This window comes from Meles meles, chromosome 18, assembly GCF_922984935.1.
Source record: "Meles meles chromosome 18, mMelMel3.1 paternal haplotype, whole genome shotgun sequence".
Classification (NCBI taxonomy): domain Eukaryota; kingdom Metazoa; phylum Chordata; class Mammalia; order Carnivora; family Mustelidae; genus Meles; species Meles meles.
This window is the reverse complement of record NC_060083.1, coordinates 45,864,298-45,882,678: the sequence shown is the minus strand read 5'-3', so window position 1 is coordinate 45,882,678 and position 18,381 is coordinate 45,864,298. Positions and strand designations below refer to the sequence as shown.

The window sequence follows — 18,381 nt, the reverse complement described above, 5'->3', positions numbered from 1 at the left end:
AGAGTTATGCACTGTGGTGGAGATTATTGCATGAGGGCTGTATGTTCTATTGTAGTCTGAAAAGGTAAAGCAGCCTAAGAAACAATGATAAGTCTGTGAGTGATAGTCCTGAAAAGAGAGCTCTGAACTGAGATGCTGCTGTTCTGTTTGCTATAAGCCTAAGCTGTTCTTAGGAATTATGCTCCTTTAAATTTTACGGTGAGAGCATACCTTTGCCTCCAGATGTGATCTGGAAGGCTATGTAGATGTAGATCAATCTATATATAGATATATATATTTTTTAAAGAATTTTTTATCTACTTGAGAGAGAGATCATGTGCATGGGGTGGGCAGTGCAGGCAGAAGGAGAGTAAGAGAGAGAACCTCAAGCAGACTCTCCACTGAGCACAGAGCCTGACATGGGGCTTAATCCCATAACCCTGAGATCATGACCTGAGCCAAAATCAAGAGTTGGACATCCAACCTACTGAGCCACCCAGGCACGCCATATATAGTAATATTTCATACTCATTATTCCACAAAACCACAATGGCATACCATTTCACACCCATTAGGATAGCCAGAATTAAAAGACACAGTACCATGTGTCTTGGAGAGACACATATCCTTGGAGAGGATATGAAAAAACTGGAACACTCCTACATTGCTAGTAGAGTTGTAAAATGGTGTAGCCCCTCTGGGAGACAGTTCGGCAGTTTGTCAAAATGTGTTAAATATAGAGTTTACCGTATGACCAGCATATACTCAAGAGAAATGAAAATATATGTGCACAAGTAAATGTGCGTAGGAGGGGCACCTGGGTAGCTGAGTTGTTATCCCAGGGTCCTGGGATTGAGCTCCACATTGGGCTCCCCACTCAGCAGAAAGCTTGCTTTCCCCCCTCTCTCATTCCACCTGCTTGTGTTCCCTCTCTCTCTGTCTCTCTGTCAAAAAATAAATTCTTTTTTTTTTTTAATGTGTATTAGATTGTTCATAGTATCCAAAAAGTGGAAACAGCCCATATACGTACCAACTGATGAATGGATGAACAAAATGTGGTACATCTGTACAATAGAATATTATTCAGCAGTAAGAAAGAATGACTTACTGATACATATAGCAGGCACGAACCTCAAAAGTGTTATGCTAAGTCAAACCAGTCACAACCCCCCCCATGTTGTATGATTTTATTTATATAAAAAGTTTAGAATAAGCATGTCTGTAGAGAACATATATTAGGTTTCCAGGAACTGGGTAGAAAGGGGTAATGGTGAGTGACTGTTAATGAGCATGGAGCTTCCTTTGGGAGTAATGGAAATGTTCTAGAATTAGATAGTGTTAATGGTTGCACAACTCTGAGAAACCCACTAAATTTTACAGTTTAAATGGGTGAATTTTATGCTATGTGAATTGTATCTCAAAACTTCATGCAGCTTAAAATTTGGTGGTGGTGATGGTGACTATATGTACATATACATAGGTGTGTGAAAAAAACGGTAAAGCAAGCACCCTGGTTCTGCAGAAATAGATCACGTTTTAAGGCATTTTGCTGAATTCCTGAACATATTGAAATGAATATTTAATAATAGCTTTAAGACATATTAATTTGTTATTCACCAAATTATATTAATAGTCATTGTGTTGCAAAATAATTGGGCATAAGTGGTAAGTATTTCATAACTGACTAACTAGGACTACTCTTAGCCAGCAAGAAAGAATGTGTGCTACTCTGCTTTCTTCTGATGTTTTCAGTATCTACAGGCAGCATTAACGTTTAGTTTTCTCTGTTACCAAACATTTGGTTTTCTCTGTTACTTAATAAGCATATATTGTCATAACTTACTGATGAACATGTGCTAAAAGAAAGAATTTACATCTAATGTCCAGTAACTTGGATTTCCTTAATCATTCAGCTACAGTCTTCTTTCCCTGAGTAGTTTAGTACTGAGGCTTTCTGTGTTCTTTCCTGGTCTTTTTCTTTTCTCACCACGTAGTGATTGATGTTCTGGATGGTCTCATTCAGAAGTATCAAACACCAAAAGACTTTGCATTCGGGAAACCTGGACGAGTAATAGCTAGCATGATTACTTCACTTTGGGAAGGGAGAAGAGATTGATGTTGTATCATGAGAAAGAGGAAGGAAACTTGGGAAAAGGGGGCATGGATTTGGAGTATGCAGGATTGATGACACAGGGGAAAGGGAGTGGTTGAGGTTCAGAAAAAGCTGAATTGGGCTCAGTGGGTGGAGCATGTGACTCTTGATCTCAGTAGAGAATTCTCTTTAAAAAACAACAACAACAAAAAACAACTGGATTAAAGTTAGCCAGAAAAAGAGATTGAGGTGGGAACAATTTCTTTGCTGTTTCCTGTTTCTGTTCATAACCAACAAATAATACATAAAGTACTTGTATTCCCTTTCTCAACAATTCATTTTAAAACTGAAACCAGTTTGGTAAATGTTTATTGATTATTTCTTTTGTGCTGTGGACAACAGTATGTGATTGCAGGGTTAGTACAATGGAAGACTAAGTTTGGGTCCCTCTTCTGGGAGAGTGGGGTTGTTTGGTAAGAGGAAAAAACTGGATAATCTTTTGACCCTAACAAGACAAAATCAGGTTTTCTCTTTAGAGTTGAGTAAATATTAGAACATGGGATTTTTAGTGGCAATAGGATACTCTCTGTTTTCCGATGTCTGAAATACCCTTAATCTGAAAACGGTAGCCTGTTTTTCTTTAAATTGAGGTAATAGATTTAAAATACTTGAGAGGGGCGCCTAGGTGGCTCAGTCAGTTAAGTGGCTACCTTTGGCTCAGGTCATGATCCAATGGGTTTGAGCCCCACATCAGGCTTCCTGCTCAGTGGAGAGCCTGCTTTTCCCTCTCCCTGCTGCTCTGCCTGCTGCGCTCTCTCTCTCTATCAAATAAAAAAATAAAATCTTTAAAAAAAAAAAAACTTGAGAAAGACAATAGATTTATTCCTAATAGATTATACCCAAATATTAAAAAAAAAAAAACTTACAGCATCAGTTTTTGTTAGAAAAAAATAGCAACAAAAGATACAAAAAATATTTTATTAATTCAGACCCATATTTTGTTGCTGGGGGAAATTATGTGCAGATGTATCTTTGTGTCATTCATTCCTGGGTCAAACACAGTGCCACTCCTTGCTGTTATACTGCACATTGTTGATAATGTAAGCAAATTTATCACCCACATTAAAAACCTGGTAAGATTTACCAGATTCTCATTTTCTCTGGTTTAATTTGTTCAGAGTTGGACAGTGGAGCCAGAGTTTGTCTGTAGTGGACATTTTGCTGCCAACACAGTGCTATGCAGGCGGTGTTTTAAGAACTGGAATGTCATTTACATTGAAGTGGTCTTCAGCTCAAAGAGCCATGGTTATGTCGATGGGTATTTCAAGAGCTAGATTATTTGTTAAGGTCTGTCTCCCCCAGTGTTGGTCTTTTGGGAAATTTAATGAAAACCCCCAGCTACCATGTATTGAAAATCAGTGAGAATTGGCCATTTTGTTCTGTGCTGCAAATGTGTACTTTTTTGGAAACATGCTATTGGTTTTTCAGAGCAGGATCTTCAGATTCTTTCATTTTGAATGGTGTTCAGTCTCCCTTTTCTTTGAATGAAATATTGTCCAGCTAAAAATGTATTACATAGCTTAAATTTTTACTAGTATAGTTCAGTGAAGAAGCAATGGTATTAGCAATACTTCAGAAAGCGTACTTTATAATTTTCGGAGATAAGGACATAGTTGAAGTTAGCTTTGATGATTAATTATGTCCCCTCAGATCAGTCTGTGTCCCAGTTTGGATTCTAACTTGAATTTTTTTCTATGCATGGAATGAAATTTGCTCAGCCTTTCAAAACGTTTTGGATTGATGGCACATGGGTAATATTTGGTCTCCTTATGTGAGCTCTGTCTCTGACAGGCAGGTATTCTCTATTCTCCTATTGTCACCTTGAAGAAGTTACCTGAAGTTGTGTTCCTCTTCAGAATTTAAGAGGAAAGTAAAAGTATAGGACACAGAGAGAATTTCATACAAACATTCAGTTGCAAATGAGCCAGGCTTTTGGAATACAGTAGCCAACTTTGGAAAACCTAATTCTGAATTAGGGACTTTTTACCTTTACAAAAATTACGTTTTATATAGGAATTGTGAACTTTCTGATTTGTATCTTTTTTTTTTTTAATTTTTCCTATTTGGCCTAATTCTTTTTTAAAATTTTTTATTTATTTTTTTATTTTTTAAAGAAATCTCTAGGGGCACCTAGGTGGCTCAGTCAGTTAAAACATCTGACTCTTGATTTCAGCTCAGGTCTTGATCTCAGGGTTGTGAAATCAAGCCCGAGTCAGGCTCCACGCACAGTGTGCTAGCCAGCTTAAGATTCTCTCTCCCTCTACCCCTCTCTGTTTCTCTCGCTAATAAAAATTAATAGTAATAAACTGATCTCTGCACCCACCGTGGGTACATGACCCCATGACCCCCAGATCAAGAGTGGCATGCTCTACCAACTGAGCCAGCTCATCACCCCTGGCCTAATTTTGTCCGGAAGTGAGGGGCTTAACATTTTAGGTTTTTTGATTCTCTAAAGAATGAGACTTCTTTACTGGATGAGAGTAATAGCTAGGAAAACCATATATGTTATATTAACTTGTGATTTCAGCTCAAATCATGATCTCAGGGTTTTCAGATCATGCCCCACCTCCAGCTATGCGGTGGACATGGTACCTCCTTAAGATTCTCTCTCCCTCTCTTAAAAAAAAAGGAAAGAAAATATTTCTGCCCCTCTCCCTGCTTTCTCCCTCTCTAAAAAAAAAAAAAGACAGAATATTTCATGTCAGACTTTTCTACAAATGGTAAACAAGTTATTTGGGGGAAAAAATTAAGGATCCAGTGTTTAAGCCAAATTATTCACCAGGCATTTACCAGACACTTTCTGTAGACTTACTACTGTTCTGTGCACTTTAGGGCTGATCATAAATGTCAGCTGTCTGAGCCTCATGTTGAGTGTAGAGATTACTTTAAAAATTTAAATTTAAGGGGCGCCTGGGTGGCTCAGTGGGTTAAAGCCTGCGTTCTGCCCCCCCCCCCCGCCTGCCCCTTGTGTCTACTTGTGATCTCTGTCAAACAAATAAATCTTTTTTTTTTTAAGATTTTATTTATTTATTTGACAGAGAGAGATCACAAGTAGGCAGAGAGGCAGGCAGAGAGAGAGAGGGGGAAGCAGGCTCCCTGCTGAGCAGAGAGCCCAATGCGGGGCTTGATCCCAGGACCCTGGGATCATGACCTGAGCCGAAGGCAGAGGCTTTAACCCACTGAGCCACCCAGGCACTCCAAACAAATAAATCTTTTTTAAAATTTTTAAATTTAGGGGCACCTGGGTGGTTCAGTGGGTTAAGGCCCCTGCCTTCGGCTCAGGTCATGATCCCAGGGTCCTGGGATCGAGCCCTGCATCAGGCTCTCTGCTCACTGGGGAGCCTGCTTCCTCCTCTCTCTCTGCCTACTCGTGATCTCTGCCTGTCAAATAAATAAAATCTTTTAAAAAAAAATTTTTTTTTTTTTTTTAATCTAAAAAAGTGGGAGCTCAGCTCTATTGGCAGAGCATGGGACTCTTGATCTCGGGGTTGTGAGTTCGAATTCCACGTTGGATGTAGAGATTACTTTAAAAATAAAATGTAAAAAGATCAGCTATAGTCTCTGCCCCAGATAAAAAGGAAGAGACAGTATTAAACACTTTTGACATGCAGCGTACTTTTTATTTATTTTGACACTTAGCCTCATAAATCTATTGCCAGAATGGCTCTGTTTTTCTAATGGGGGAACTGGAGCCTCAGAGAGATGAAATCACTTGGCTGGTGATGAATGAATTTGGATACAAGTCTTTCTGACTCTGAAACTACACACAGACTGCCTTTCTGAAGGGCAGGAATGAGTATAGTTAGTGCCAAGTATGCTGGTTGCTAGATGAGGCTGTTTTTAGGTAGCAAAGTTAGTACAAAGTATCTTGGTTGCTAGGTGAGTACTAAGACAGTTCAGAAAGAAGAAAATTTTATAAGGTATGAGTAGAGACTTTGTGAGGGGAATTTAGTTTGACCTTGGGTAGAAAGGAAAGACTTGGAATTAGGAATCCATTTTTATTATCAAAATGCCCTCATCTGAGAGACCTCAAATACACATTTTGAATTTGGGAGAGTTGCCAAGCCCCATGTTTAAGGTTTGGGTTAGAATTCTGGGGTTCCTAGTTTTACATTGAGACATCAGACTTTAAATTGTAAAGGTAGGGGGTGCCTGGCTGGCTCAGTTGGTAGAGCATGTGGCTCTTGACCTTGTGGTTGTGAATTTGAATCCTGCACTGGGTGTAGAGATTACCCAAATCTTTTTAAAAAGATAATAATAAAGTTAAAAAAGATAATAAATAGAGGTGATTTAGGAATGTTTGCTATACCCCATATAGGTGTGTATCTTTGTCTGGAATGGGGCTGTAACTCGGATTTGATTTACTGATATCGCATTTTCTTCCCTCCCTACAATTATGTTGTGGTAGGAATTTGAGATAGGGCATCTTCAGGAAGATGTGGACATAGTTTTATCCCTTCAACTTCAAGGTTGCATCAAATGGTTGCTGAATGACTGGAAAACCTAACCTCTGTCTGACTTAGCCTGAAACTCCAGGCTTTGATAAAATGCTCATTGTTTTACATAGTGTCCTTTAGGGGTAACCCTCTCGGGTCCCCTCCCTTCTCAGGAACTTTGTACTATCACTTTGTCATCACTCAATAAACCTTGCTTTGCTGCCTATCAAAAAAATAATAATAAATAAAAATAAATATATTTTTTATTTTTATATAATTTTTAAATATATTTTTATATAAAAAATAATAATAAAAATAATAATAATAAAAATAAACAATGTCCTTTAGTTTGGGAAATAACTCCTAACTAAAAGTAATGAAATATTTGTAAGAAGGAAGGAAACAGTGAGGCTCAGGGAGATTTTGGAGGCCTGTGGGGTGGCTAGAGACAAGATGGCAGATATGAGAAAAACATGTTCTATTTAAATTTTGGCTAGAAAACTTGGTAAATGTTTGGCGCAGAGAAAAACTAGGTTTCTAGCCCGAAATAATCGTATAATAGTCCTGACAGGCTCTTTCTGCCTCATTCCCCTTGAAAGGAGGAAATTGAAATTCATACTTATTCAAAATAATTGATTCGCCATCTTGAAGAGGTTTTTAAAAAGTCTTAATTCTGGATAGCCAGCTTTAGTAAAATAGTTTGCCGGCTGTTGGTTATTTGAACATTCCCAAAATAAAGGTAAATGAAAATAAGATTGACTGTTTTTAGGTAGCATTGATCTTTCCTGAAGTTCTATTACTGTTTTTCCTGAATTCAGATAGGTCTGTTTATCTAGGAGAGATGATTACTGTGTCAGTCTGTGTGTATGTACACATATATGTGTTGTACAGGTGCTTCCCTTCTCCCCGACCCTTTTAGAGTTGATGGCTTTGTCCCTGATTGTTCAGTATAATAGTTTGCAGATTCACTAAGAGAGCCTGTGTAGTAATGCTTGCTTTATTTTTTTTTCTCTTTCACTCTTGTTTTATTTTTACTTTTTTTTTTTTCTTTGTGATGTGACATTTTCAGCTGATGTATTGAAAGCAAATCCTTCTAATTTGGGAGCCCAGATCACAAGAGTGAGTTTTTCTACTAGTGTCTTTAGCTGTATATCTTTTTTTGTGTGTGTCTTTTCACCCTTTTCCCCCTCCCAATTCAAAAGATTTCAAAACACATTTCATAAATATTAGATAAGAAAAATTCCTCTGTCTGTTGCACATCATGCCCTTCCACAAAGCAATGTCCACTTTATATTGGGTCAAATTCCTTATCCTAATGCTGTTATAAAAGCATAGGCTAATGTGTGTGTTTTGTTTTGTTTTGTTTTCTATATTATCTAGTGTGTTGGAAATAATTTTAGTTCTGTCTTCATTGCAGATATGTCCGGACTTTGTCACCAGTGTGTCATAGCACTGTTCTTTTTTTGGTTGTTGTTGTTTTGTTTTGTTTTGTTTTGTTTTTAAGGAAAATTATATATAGTTTCTGAGAATGAAAAACCCATTCTTTATCAGGATTTTAAGCAATAAATTCTCTGACTTATCTCTATTTTCCCTCCTCATCCCCTGGATATTCCTCTCAGGGCCATGACGGAATGAAAGAGCAATACACATTACTCTCTCATTTCAGCAGACTGATCAGACGCAAGTGGTCAGACTGCTGAGCTCTGAACATGCGAGCATTGGAAGATGGTTGGTTTGATAGTCAAAGGAAAACTGTTCATGCTGAAAAGAAATCACAGCACCTTTTTATGGTGAAATAAAAGTATGCTTTCTATTTGTTATTTTGACTCAAATAACCTCCCCATGTAAGCTGTACATTGCTTTTTAAGATCTTACACCTGGGTAATTTTCTGTACTAGCCTAACCCCTTTCTGTTCTCTTTGGCTTGTGTTATTACAGTTTATCTCATGTTCTGTTTGTCTAGTTTTGCATCCTGGAGGAGCAGGTGATTAAATAGTCCCTTTTCTTTCCTCCTAGTGTTCTAAAATTTGCTTGTTGCTTCTGAAATCATTTAATTTTGCCCCATAAAGCAAATGGGATGCTGTCCTAATTAGAAATGCAGGTACTCCAAGTGTCTTATCCAAAGTAATCAGCCATTGTGTTTTCAATTACTATAAGAATATAACAGTGTATTCTACGCTAGCACTGTAACCACTGATTGAGGTAAATATTCTAAAGGCCTTGTTTTCAGGACCCCCAAGCGATTCTAAATCACCCACCCTCTATTTCCTTTTTTTTGTTACCCCAGAGATTGAAAGATCTTAAGCAGAGAGAGTTTGCTCGAAATGTCTCTTCAAGATCCCGTAAAGATGAGAAGAAACAGGAAAAAGCCCTTCGGCGGCTTCATGAATTGGCAGAACAGAGGAAACAAGCTGAATGGTGAGGATATTTTCTCTCAGAGGGTTCTACAGATAGTTTTAATCCTTAAGATTTAAGAATTATAATCCTTATTAGTAAATCTTTCAAACTGAAAGCCTATCTGTTATTACAGTATAATACACTGATTTTATAAATACACACTTCTGAGGCCGTATCCTGTCTGTGTGACTTTAGCTATCTAAGCTTTATGCCTCGGTGTCCTTATCTGTAAGATGGGAGATGATAATTAACAATTTACTTGTTGCAGTCGTTTTGAGGAGTGATTATCTTTACATCAGAAGTGCCTTGTAGGGGCGCCTGGGTGGCTCAGTGGATTGAGCCGCTGCCTTCGGCTCAGGTCATGATCTCAGGGTCCTGGGATCGAGCCCCGCATCGGGCTCTCTGCTCCGCAGGGAGCCTGCTTCCTCCTCTCTCTCTGCCTGCCTCTCTGCCTACTTGTGATCTCTCTCTCTCTCTGTCAAATAAATAAATAAAATCTTTAAAAAAAAAAAAAGTGCCTTGTAGAACATGTTCAGTGAATCAATAAATTATACAAATATTATTGTTCCCATTCTCCAACCTATGTTTTATAGAAAAGGACATATATCCCAGTATTCTGTTTTATAACTTAACAGTATGGGGCAGAGACTCAAGTCAACTTCCTTTTAAGTCCTGTACAGTCTGTGCTAAACGCTGAAACCTAGGGAATTCTATCAGTTTATTTCCTGCAGCTTCCTGCATTCTTGAGTGTTCTTTTAATCTTCCTTCATGATTCTTGATGATTATCAGTTTGGGGCTGATATTTAGCCTTTGGTGGAATTTACTCCACCTAAGGCTGAATTTCCAAGCAACTAGTCTTGGGGGACCCAGTCTTTGAGCATCTGAGGATTCATGAGGTATGTGCCTTGATCAGAAAGACTTAGCCCCCATGTTTGTTTTTAATGGCTGCCCAGGACCAAAGGAAGGAACTGGCTATAGGGGAAAGAGAAACTATGATTGTGTCCTTCAAAAGTTCACAGCCAAGTTCCTGGACTTACTAAGTTACTAAGTTCATTTTTGTCTCAGGATCCCTTTTTTTTTTTTTTAACTTATTTACTTCTCTAGCATTTTGGAGGAGAGAACAAAGAGTTTTGAAACAGAGTTTTGAAACAATTAACCAGTGAGCTCTAATGTTGAGTTAAGCTGCTTATAAACTGGTTCTGATTTCTTCTTTGGCAGCTTTTTATATCATAACGCATTCCTCTTGGGCATATTGCGAGGGCAAGGGTACCTCTATAAAAAGTGTATACCAGGTCACTTTCTAATTTGGGACTTTTTTTTTTTTTTTTTAATATTTTATTTATTTAACAGAGAGAAATCACAACTAGGCAGAGAGGCAGGCAGAGAGAGAGGAGGAAGCAGGCTCCCTGCGGAGCAGAGAGCCCGACGTGGGGCTCGATCCCAGGACCCCGAGATCATGACCCGAGCCGAAGGCAGTGGCCCAATCCACTGAGCCACCCAGGCGCCCCGGGACATATTTTAATACATGTTTTCCTTCAGAGATGACTTATAGTTCTCAGTTTTATAAGTAAGCAGTTAAAAGATGACCAGGTAATCTCTTGAGAGAATAAAAGAAGGTTTTGACCCATCACCAGGTATTTCATTGTCCCAGAATTAATTCATGACCCCATAGTAAGTGTTGTTGAAGCAGTTAACATGGCAAAGACTAAGCAAAAGAACAAATAAATCTGTTTTTATTCAACTTGAGGGTCTCTTTGCCATGGGGTAGGTTTTGTGATACAGTGTAAGTGTCTCTTGCTATTTAAATCTTTTGGGTTCCTATCTTCCATTAGCAAGAGTCTAGATAGCAAGGGATACCACGTTATCCAAATATATTTAGTCTCTGAGTTTAGGATAGCTAGTAGCTAGGGATCAGATAAAAAGAATTCATCCAAACAGATAAGTAATTCTCCTCACTTCTTGAATTTGGCTTGAAAAATACCTCAGATGAATAGTTCACACACTGTAAAAATTTCAGACACGGCATGAGTTTAAAACACTGGCTTTGAGGCTCCTCCATGTTCCTGTTTTCAAAGCTGGGAAAGCGTTTATAGCATCATGATCCTTGTACAGAATGCCCAGAAATTACCACAAAACCAAAGCAGACGTTTTAATGTGGTACCCAAGAAATAGGCACAGACTCTTAGTTTCTGAAACAGATAAACTAACCATGGACCATCATGGAGTAGCATGGTGGGGGTTTCTGACTGTGTTAAACTCAAAGTATCCATATTTTTATTTTTTTATTTTTCATTTTTTTAAAGATTTTATTTACTTATCTAGCAGAGAGAGGGGGAGAAGCAGGCTCCCTGCTGTGCAGAGAGCCCTGTTCAGGGCTTGATCCCAGCACCCTGAGATCATGACCTGAGCCGAAGGCAGAGGTTTTAACCCACTAAGCCACCCAGGCCCCCCATATCCACATTTTTAAAAATAAAAAATTTAAAAAATATGGAGGAAATTAGAGGGTTTTTAGCTGAGTGAAATAACAACCTTTGTGAGTAGATGTTCAGCCATATGTTTGATGGCATACTGATGGGTAGGATGTTTTAGTAAGGAAGAAGAACAAGGGTGCCTGGCTGGCTGAGTTGGAAGAGCACACAATACTTGATCCTCAGGGTCACGAGTTCAAGCTCTATGTTAGGTATAGAGATTACTTAAAAATAAATAAATAAACAAACTTATTTAAAAAAAAAAAAGATATAGGGCACTCACCTTTACTAGGTGGTGACAACAGAGTATTTAAGCTGTGTGATACAGCTTCACTTTTTAAATTTTAGACTGATTAGAAGAAATAGTAGTAACTGGCTGGTGGTGGGAATACACCTAGTTAGTAGAAAAAGAGAATGAGACTTTGCCTAAACTCACAGAGCAACTTCTCTTTATAGCACAGGGCTAGGAAACAACCACCATTTAGTGGTGGATGAATGGTGGAACATAAGAGATAAGTAGTGTTGGGGTTTTTTTAAGATTTTATTTATTTATTTGACAGAGAGAAATCACAACTAAGCAGAGAGGCAGGCAGAGAGAGGGAGGGAAGCAGGCTCCTTGCTGAGCAGAGAGCCGGATGCAGGGCTCGATCCTAGGACCCTGGGATCATGACCTGAGCCGAAGGCAGAGGCTTAACCCACTGAGCCACCCAGGTGCCCCAGAGATAAGTGTTCTATAAGAAGTATGAAATGTACCTCTAAACTTTTTTTTCATTTTTCTAAACCATTGTGTAGTGCACCTGGAAGTGGTCCCATGTTCAGACCAACCACGGTGGCTGTAGATGAAGAAGGTGGAGAGGATGATAAAGATGAATCAGCTACAAACAGTGGCACAAGTGCTGCTGCCACTTGCGGCCTGGGATCTGAATTCTCCACAGATAAAGGAGGCCCCTTCACTGCAGTGCAAATCACTAATACCGCTGGACTGGCACAGGCCCCTGGGTTAGCCTCCCAAGGCATCAGCTTTGGCATTAAGAATAATTTAGGGACTCCACTACAAAAATTGGGAGTGTCATTTTCCTTTGCCAAGAAGGCTCCTGTCAAACTCGAATCAATAGCATCAGTTTTCAAGGACCATGCAGAGGAAGGGACTTCTGAAGATGGAACAAAAGCTGATGAGAAGGGTTCCGACCAAGGACTGCAGAAGATGGGAGACTCTGACAGTAACAGTAATCTTGATGGTAAAAAAGAAGACGAAGACCCTCAGGATGGAGGGTCCCTTGCCTCAACGTTATCTAAGTTAAAAAGAATGAAGCGAGAAGAAGGAGCTGGGGCTGCAGAGCCAGAGTATTACCACTACATTCCCCCAGCACACTGCAAAGTAAAACCAAATTTCCCCTTCCTACTCTTTATGAGAGCCAGTGAACAAATGGAAGGTGATAATAGTATACACCCAAAGAATGCCCTAGAGAGCAAAAAAAGCAGTTCTCCCAAGCCTAAAGGCTGTATCAAGGTGGCAGCAGGCCAAGGAGCAGAGAAGACAGTTGATGAAGTCCCCGAGCAACAGATGGCAACCAGCGTCACAGAGCCCTCAGAGCCTGGAAGCAAAGCTGAGACAAAGAAGGCCTCAGGAGGGGATGTAAGTGAGCAGAATGTAGAGAGTCCAAGTCAGAAGGGTTCAGAGAACCAAATATGCGAATCTAACCCTTCTAAAGAAACCTGTCAGATCATCCCAGCAGGGAAAGAAAGCCAGGAGGGACCCAAACATCCTACTGGTCCCTTCTTTCCAGTTTTGAGCAAAGATGAAAGCACTGCCCTCCAGTGGCCATCAGAACTCTTAATTTTTACCAAGGCAGAACCCTCCATTTCATACAGTTGTAACCCTTTATACTTTGACTTTAAACTTTCAAGGAACAAAGATGCCAGAGCTAAAGGGACGGAAAAACCAAAGGATACAGGAGGCTCCTCAAAGGACCATCTCCAAGGCCTTGATGCTGGTGAGCCAAATAAAACCAAGGAGAGGGGAGAGAATGTAGAACATTCCTCAAGAGGCAGAATGGATGCACCTGCTTCAGGGTCTGGCTGTAGCAGTCTGAATAAGCAGGAACCTGGGGGCAGCCATGGGTCAGAGACAGAGGACACAGGGAGGAGTCTTCCTAGCAAGAAAGAACGGTCTGGGAAGTCCCACCGACACAAAAAGAAAAAGAAGCACAAAAAGTCAAGCAAACACAAACGGAAACACAAGGCTGACCCAGAAGAGAAAAGCTCTAAGACAGAGTCTGGGGAGAAGTCTAAGAAGCGCAAGAAACGAAAACGAAAGAAGAATAAGTCATCAGCTCCGGCAGATTCTGAACGGGGACCCAAACCAGAACCCCCTGGGAGTGGTAGCCCTGCGCCACCCAGACGACGGCGGCGAGCTCAAGATGCCTCCCAGCGGAGGCCCCTCCCGGCTGAAGAGGGGGGCAGTGGCAAGAAGGATGAAGGTGGGGGTGGTGGCGACTCCCAGGATCACGGTGGCAGGAAACACAGAGGTGAGCCTCTGACTGCATCCTGCCAGCGAAGAGCTAGCGCCAAACGGAGCAGCCGGTCCGGCCACCGGAGTCGCCCCAGTAGTGGAGATGAGGACAGTGATGACGCTTCATCGCACCGGCTACACCAAAAGTCTCCATCCCAGTACAGTGAGGAGGAGGAGGAGGAGGAAGACTCAGGCAGTGAGCATTCCCGTAGCCGCTCCCGGTCCGGCCGACACCATTCCTCACACCGTTCTTCCCGGCGTTCTTACTCCAGTAGCTCAGATGCTTCTTCCGACCAGAGCTGCTACAGTAGACAGCGCAGCTACTCTGATGACAGTTACAGCGACTATAGTGACCGATCTCGAAGGCACTCCAAGCGCTCCCATGACTCTGACGACTCTGACTACGCCAGCTCCAAGCACCGGTCCAAACGGCACAAATACTCCTCTTCCGATGATGACTATAGCCTCAGTTGCAGCCCGTCCCGGAGCCGCTCTCGGAGTCACACCAGGGAGCGCTCACGGTCCCGGGGCCGCAGCCGCAGCAGCAGCTGTAGCCGCAGCCGGAGCAAGCGGAGAAGCCGCAGCACCACAGCCCACAGCTGGCAGCGAAGCCGAAGCTACAGCCGTGACCGCAGCCGCAGCACCAGGAGCCCTTCCCAGAGATCGGGTTCCAGGAAGGGGTCGTGGGGTCACGAAAGCCCAGAGGAAAGACGTTCTGGTCGTCGAGACTTCATCCGCTCTAAAATCTACCGCTCCCAGTCTCCCCACTATTTCCGATCAGGCCGGGGAGAAGGTCCTGGGAAGAAAGAAGATGGCAGAGGAGACGATGGGAAAGGGGCAGGCCCACCCTCCCAGAACAGCAGTGTTGGTGCAGGAAGGGGGTTAGAAGGTGACTGCAGCCCCGAAGACAAGAACTCTGTCACTGCCAAGCTGCTGCTGGAGAAGATCCAGTCAAGGAAAGTAGAGAGGAAACCCAGTGTGAGCGAGGAGGTGCTGGCCACCCCTAACAAAGCCGGGCTCAAGCTCAAGGACCCCCCGCAAGGTTACTTTGGGCCCAAGCTCCCCCCGTCTCTTGGCAATAAGCCTGTCCTTCCACTGATAGGGAAGCTCCCAGCTACCCGAAAGCCCAACACCAAGAAATGTGAAGAGTCTGGCTTAGAAAGAGGGGAAGAGCAAGAACAGTCAGAGACAGAAGAAGGGCCTCCAGGGGGTAGCGATGCCCCATTTGGACATCAGTTCCCTTCAGAAGAAACAGCTGGCCCCTTATCAGACCCACCCCCAGAAGAGCCAAAGTCTGAGGAGGCTACTGCTGATCACCCTGTGGCTCCACTAGGCACCCCAGTGCACTCGGACTGCTATTCCGGGGACCCCACCATCTCCCATAACTACCTCCCTGACCCCAGCGACGGGGACACCCTAGAGTCCTTGGATAGTGGCAGTCAGCCAGGCCCTGTGGAATCCAGCTTGCTGCCTATAGCGCCAGACCTTGAGCACTTCCCCAGTTACGCACCTCCCAGTGGGGATCCTAGTATTGAGTCGGCTGATGGGGCTGAGGATGCTTCCCTGGCCCCCCTGGAGAGCCAGCCCATCACCTTCACCCCCGAGGAGATGGAGAAGTACAGCAAGCTCCAGCAGGCCGCACAGCAGCACATCCAGCAGCAGCTTCTGGCTAAGCAAGTAAAGGCCTTCCCCGCCTCGGCTGCCCTGGCCCCAGCCACTCCGGCCCTGCAGCCCATCCACATTCAGCAGCCAGCCACAGCCTCTGCCACCTCGATCACAACTGTTCAGCATGCCATCCTGCAGCATCACGCGGCGGCGGCTGCTGCTGCCATTGGAATCCACCCCCACCCTCATCCCCAGCCACTTGCCCAAGTACATCATATTCCCCAGCCCCACCTAACCCCCATTTCCTTGTCCCACCTCACTCACTCAATCATCCCTGGTCATCCTGCCACCTTTCTCGCTAGCCATCCCATCCATATCATTCCTGCCTCAGCCATTCATCCTGGGCCCTTCACCTTCCATCCTGTCCCGCATGCTGCCCTCTACCCTACCCTGCTTGCTCCCCGGCCTGCTGCGGCAGCTGCCACCGCCCTCCACCTTCACCCACTACTTCACCCCATCTTCTCAGGTCAGGACCTGCAGCACCCGCCTAGCCATGGCACATGAGTTGTGGGATGGGAGCCCAGGTAGGGCCAGGGAAGGTGACCCATGTATCTTCCCTCGGGGGTGTTGAGCCATTAATACCAGCAAGTACCAGCTGGGATGGGCAGTGTCTGACAGCCAAAGAATCAAGTTTTGGCTTGCAGGGGTGGTTTTAGATTTGAGGTTTGCTTTGGGTTTTACTATCAGGGATTTTTCCCCCTTCCCCCTTTCTGTTTGTCCCTTCCTCTCCTGTGTTTCCAAACTGGGGAACACCAGTAAGTGCTCCTAACCCCTCTGCGGCAACATCTCCAAACTGTCAAGTTTGGATACTCCTCTCCTCCCTCTACTTTTTATCCTCTGCTCTTCCCTTCTGTAAATTTTTAAACATTCTCTTCCTCTCTGGCCGGCAGTTTGTCCATCTGGTCCTGCCCACTCAGTGTCTTTGACCATCCCTTGGTGACCTTGTGCTATCCCGGGTGAGGTGGAAAGGGAGTCTGACCTGGAACCAGATGCTACTCAGGCTTTATTCAATCCACTTCCCACACAGAGAGCCACACTTTTGGCCCTGTTGTCCTCATGTCCCTCATCCCAGAAGAGATACCTGCATATCCCAGAAAAAGAAGACCCTATCATGAATAGAAGCTGTGCGAAACATAAAGTCGCCCGTGTGCTTCCCCAGAGAGGAGCTCATGTGTCTGAAGGGTGTATTTTCTTCTGTCATGTTGATGTTTCCTTCTTAATTTATAGGATTTTTTTTTAAATGTAAAAAATTGCACTGAACTCTATAAACGTAAATGCTGCTTTTTGTAGCTCATATTCAAAAAGGTTCCATATTTGTAGTATACTGCAATAATATTTTTTACATCCAGCTCTTTAAGTGATCCTTGTTCTGGTGGCTTTGTGTAAATATGTTTGCCCTAGTTGAATTAAGAAACTTTAAAGGTTATAAAATGAAAACAAAAAATAAAGTATCTGTTTTCTGCTAGATGCAAAAATGACTAAGCATGTATATTTTATCAAGCTCATGTATTTTTTGAAGTTATGAACTATAAAAATGTTAAAACAAACAAAAAAACATTGTTTAACATCTTTTGCTGGGACGAAACGTTTAGTTAATTTGCAGTAAGTGGTGCCCCCAGCACTGGGATTTTTGAACTAATGGGCAGCAGCCAGCTGGGGGTGTCAGAGGGATCCTCAGTTAAGACATCTCCCTCGTGCTTTGCAGTTTTGTACAGAGAAACAGGAAGACCCACAGAGGAGGAAGGAGAGATTCGAGAGCTTTTTTCTCCGGAAGCAGTGAGATTCAGAGTGATTGTCCGGGGATGGGGGGGGTTTCCTGGGTTTCCTGGGTGCCTTGCTCCAGGCAGTCTGTTTGCCTTCCTAGTACTTAGCCCCCTCTAACAATTTTTTTTTTAATGTGCCTTTTGGGTTGGCTAGAAACTGAAGTAGAAGTAGACTTGAGGACGATAGAGTTGGGACAGTTTCTTCCTTCCATGTGGGGAGGCGAGCACATTTATAAATACTGCAGATTCTTTTGCTTCATAGTTTCCATGCCTTCTGCCCAGGCTAGCTGAAGCAGTGAAGACTTTTTTTTCCTTCCATGACACCTACCAGAGGAAGTACCACCTCAGTTCCTCTTCCTCCTCTTGCCTTTCACCTGGGCTCTCAGACCTAACACACCAACCCGTTTGTATTGCAGGTCTCATCTTTGGCGCAATTAGCAGTTCCCTCCGTATTCCTGTGGCTAGAATTGGTTGGGTGGTCACTGGACAGGAAGAAGCAAACCCTGCTTACTTGGCCCGAGGCGCTGTGTTCTGCCTTTCTTCTCAGATTCCCAGTAGAAAAAAGGTTTTGAGTTTATGAGAAGCAAGTGCTGGGCAAACAAAGCTCGTGACTGAGCCTCCTGCCTGTTCAGGCTCCTCGTCTGATCAGAAGCCTCACTCTTGATAACTAGCACTGGAAAGATGAAATCACCTGTTTGAAGTGAAGGGACTCATTTTTCTTTGCTTTCAGCCCATGTAAATATTTAAATAATACAGTATTAACACTTTTGTGCTGCTTCCCATTAGCTTGTAGATGGAGCCATACTCTGGCTGCCTCTCTCCCTTCCAGGGGGCAGTTTTCTGTAACTTTCAGAACAGTGATTTTAAAACTTAAAAAAAAAAAAAAATAATAACTTATCCTTACTTACAAACATTACAGATTGTATCTAACTTTATCACATATGATAGAGATATATATGCTGTAAAATTAGGGAAAGGAACTTTCTAATAAACCAATGATTTGTGGAAA

The 18,381-nt window shown here is 42.6% G+C and overlaps 1 protein-coding gene across 7 annotated transcripts in view; it reads left to right on the top strand.

Moving 5' to 3' along the window:
* GPATCH8 (G-patch domain containing 8) overlaps positions 1-18,381 on the top strand; it is a 105,521-nt gene extending 87,140 nt beyond the window's left edge. For all 7 annotated transcript variants that reach the window (XM_045984538.1, XM_045984545.1, XM_045984541.1 and 4 more), the window contains 2 exons: positions 8,855-8,985; positions 12,225-18,381. In XM_045984538.1, coding sequence (XP_045840494.1) covers positions 8,855-8,985; positions 12,225-16,113 — 4,020 coding nt within the window. In that variant the 3' untranslated portion in view covers positions 16,114-18,381. The remainder of the gene's footprint in view (positions 1-8,854; positions 8,986-12,224) is intronic.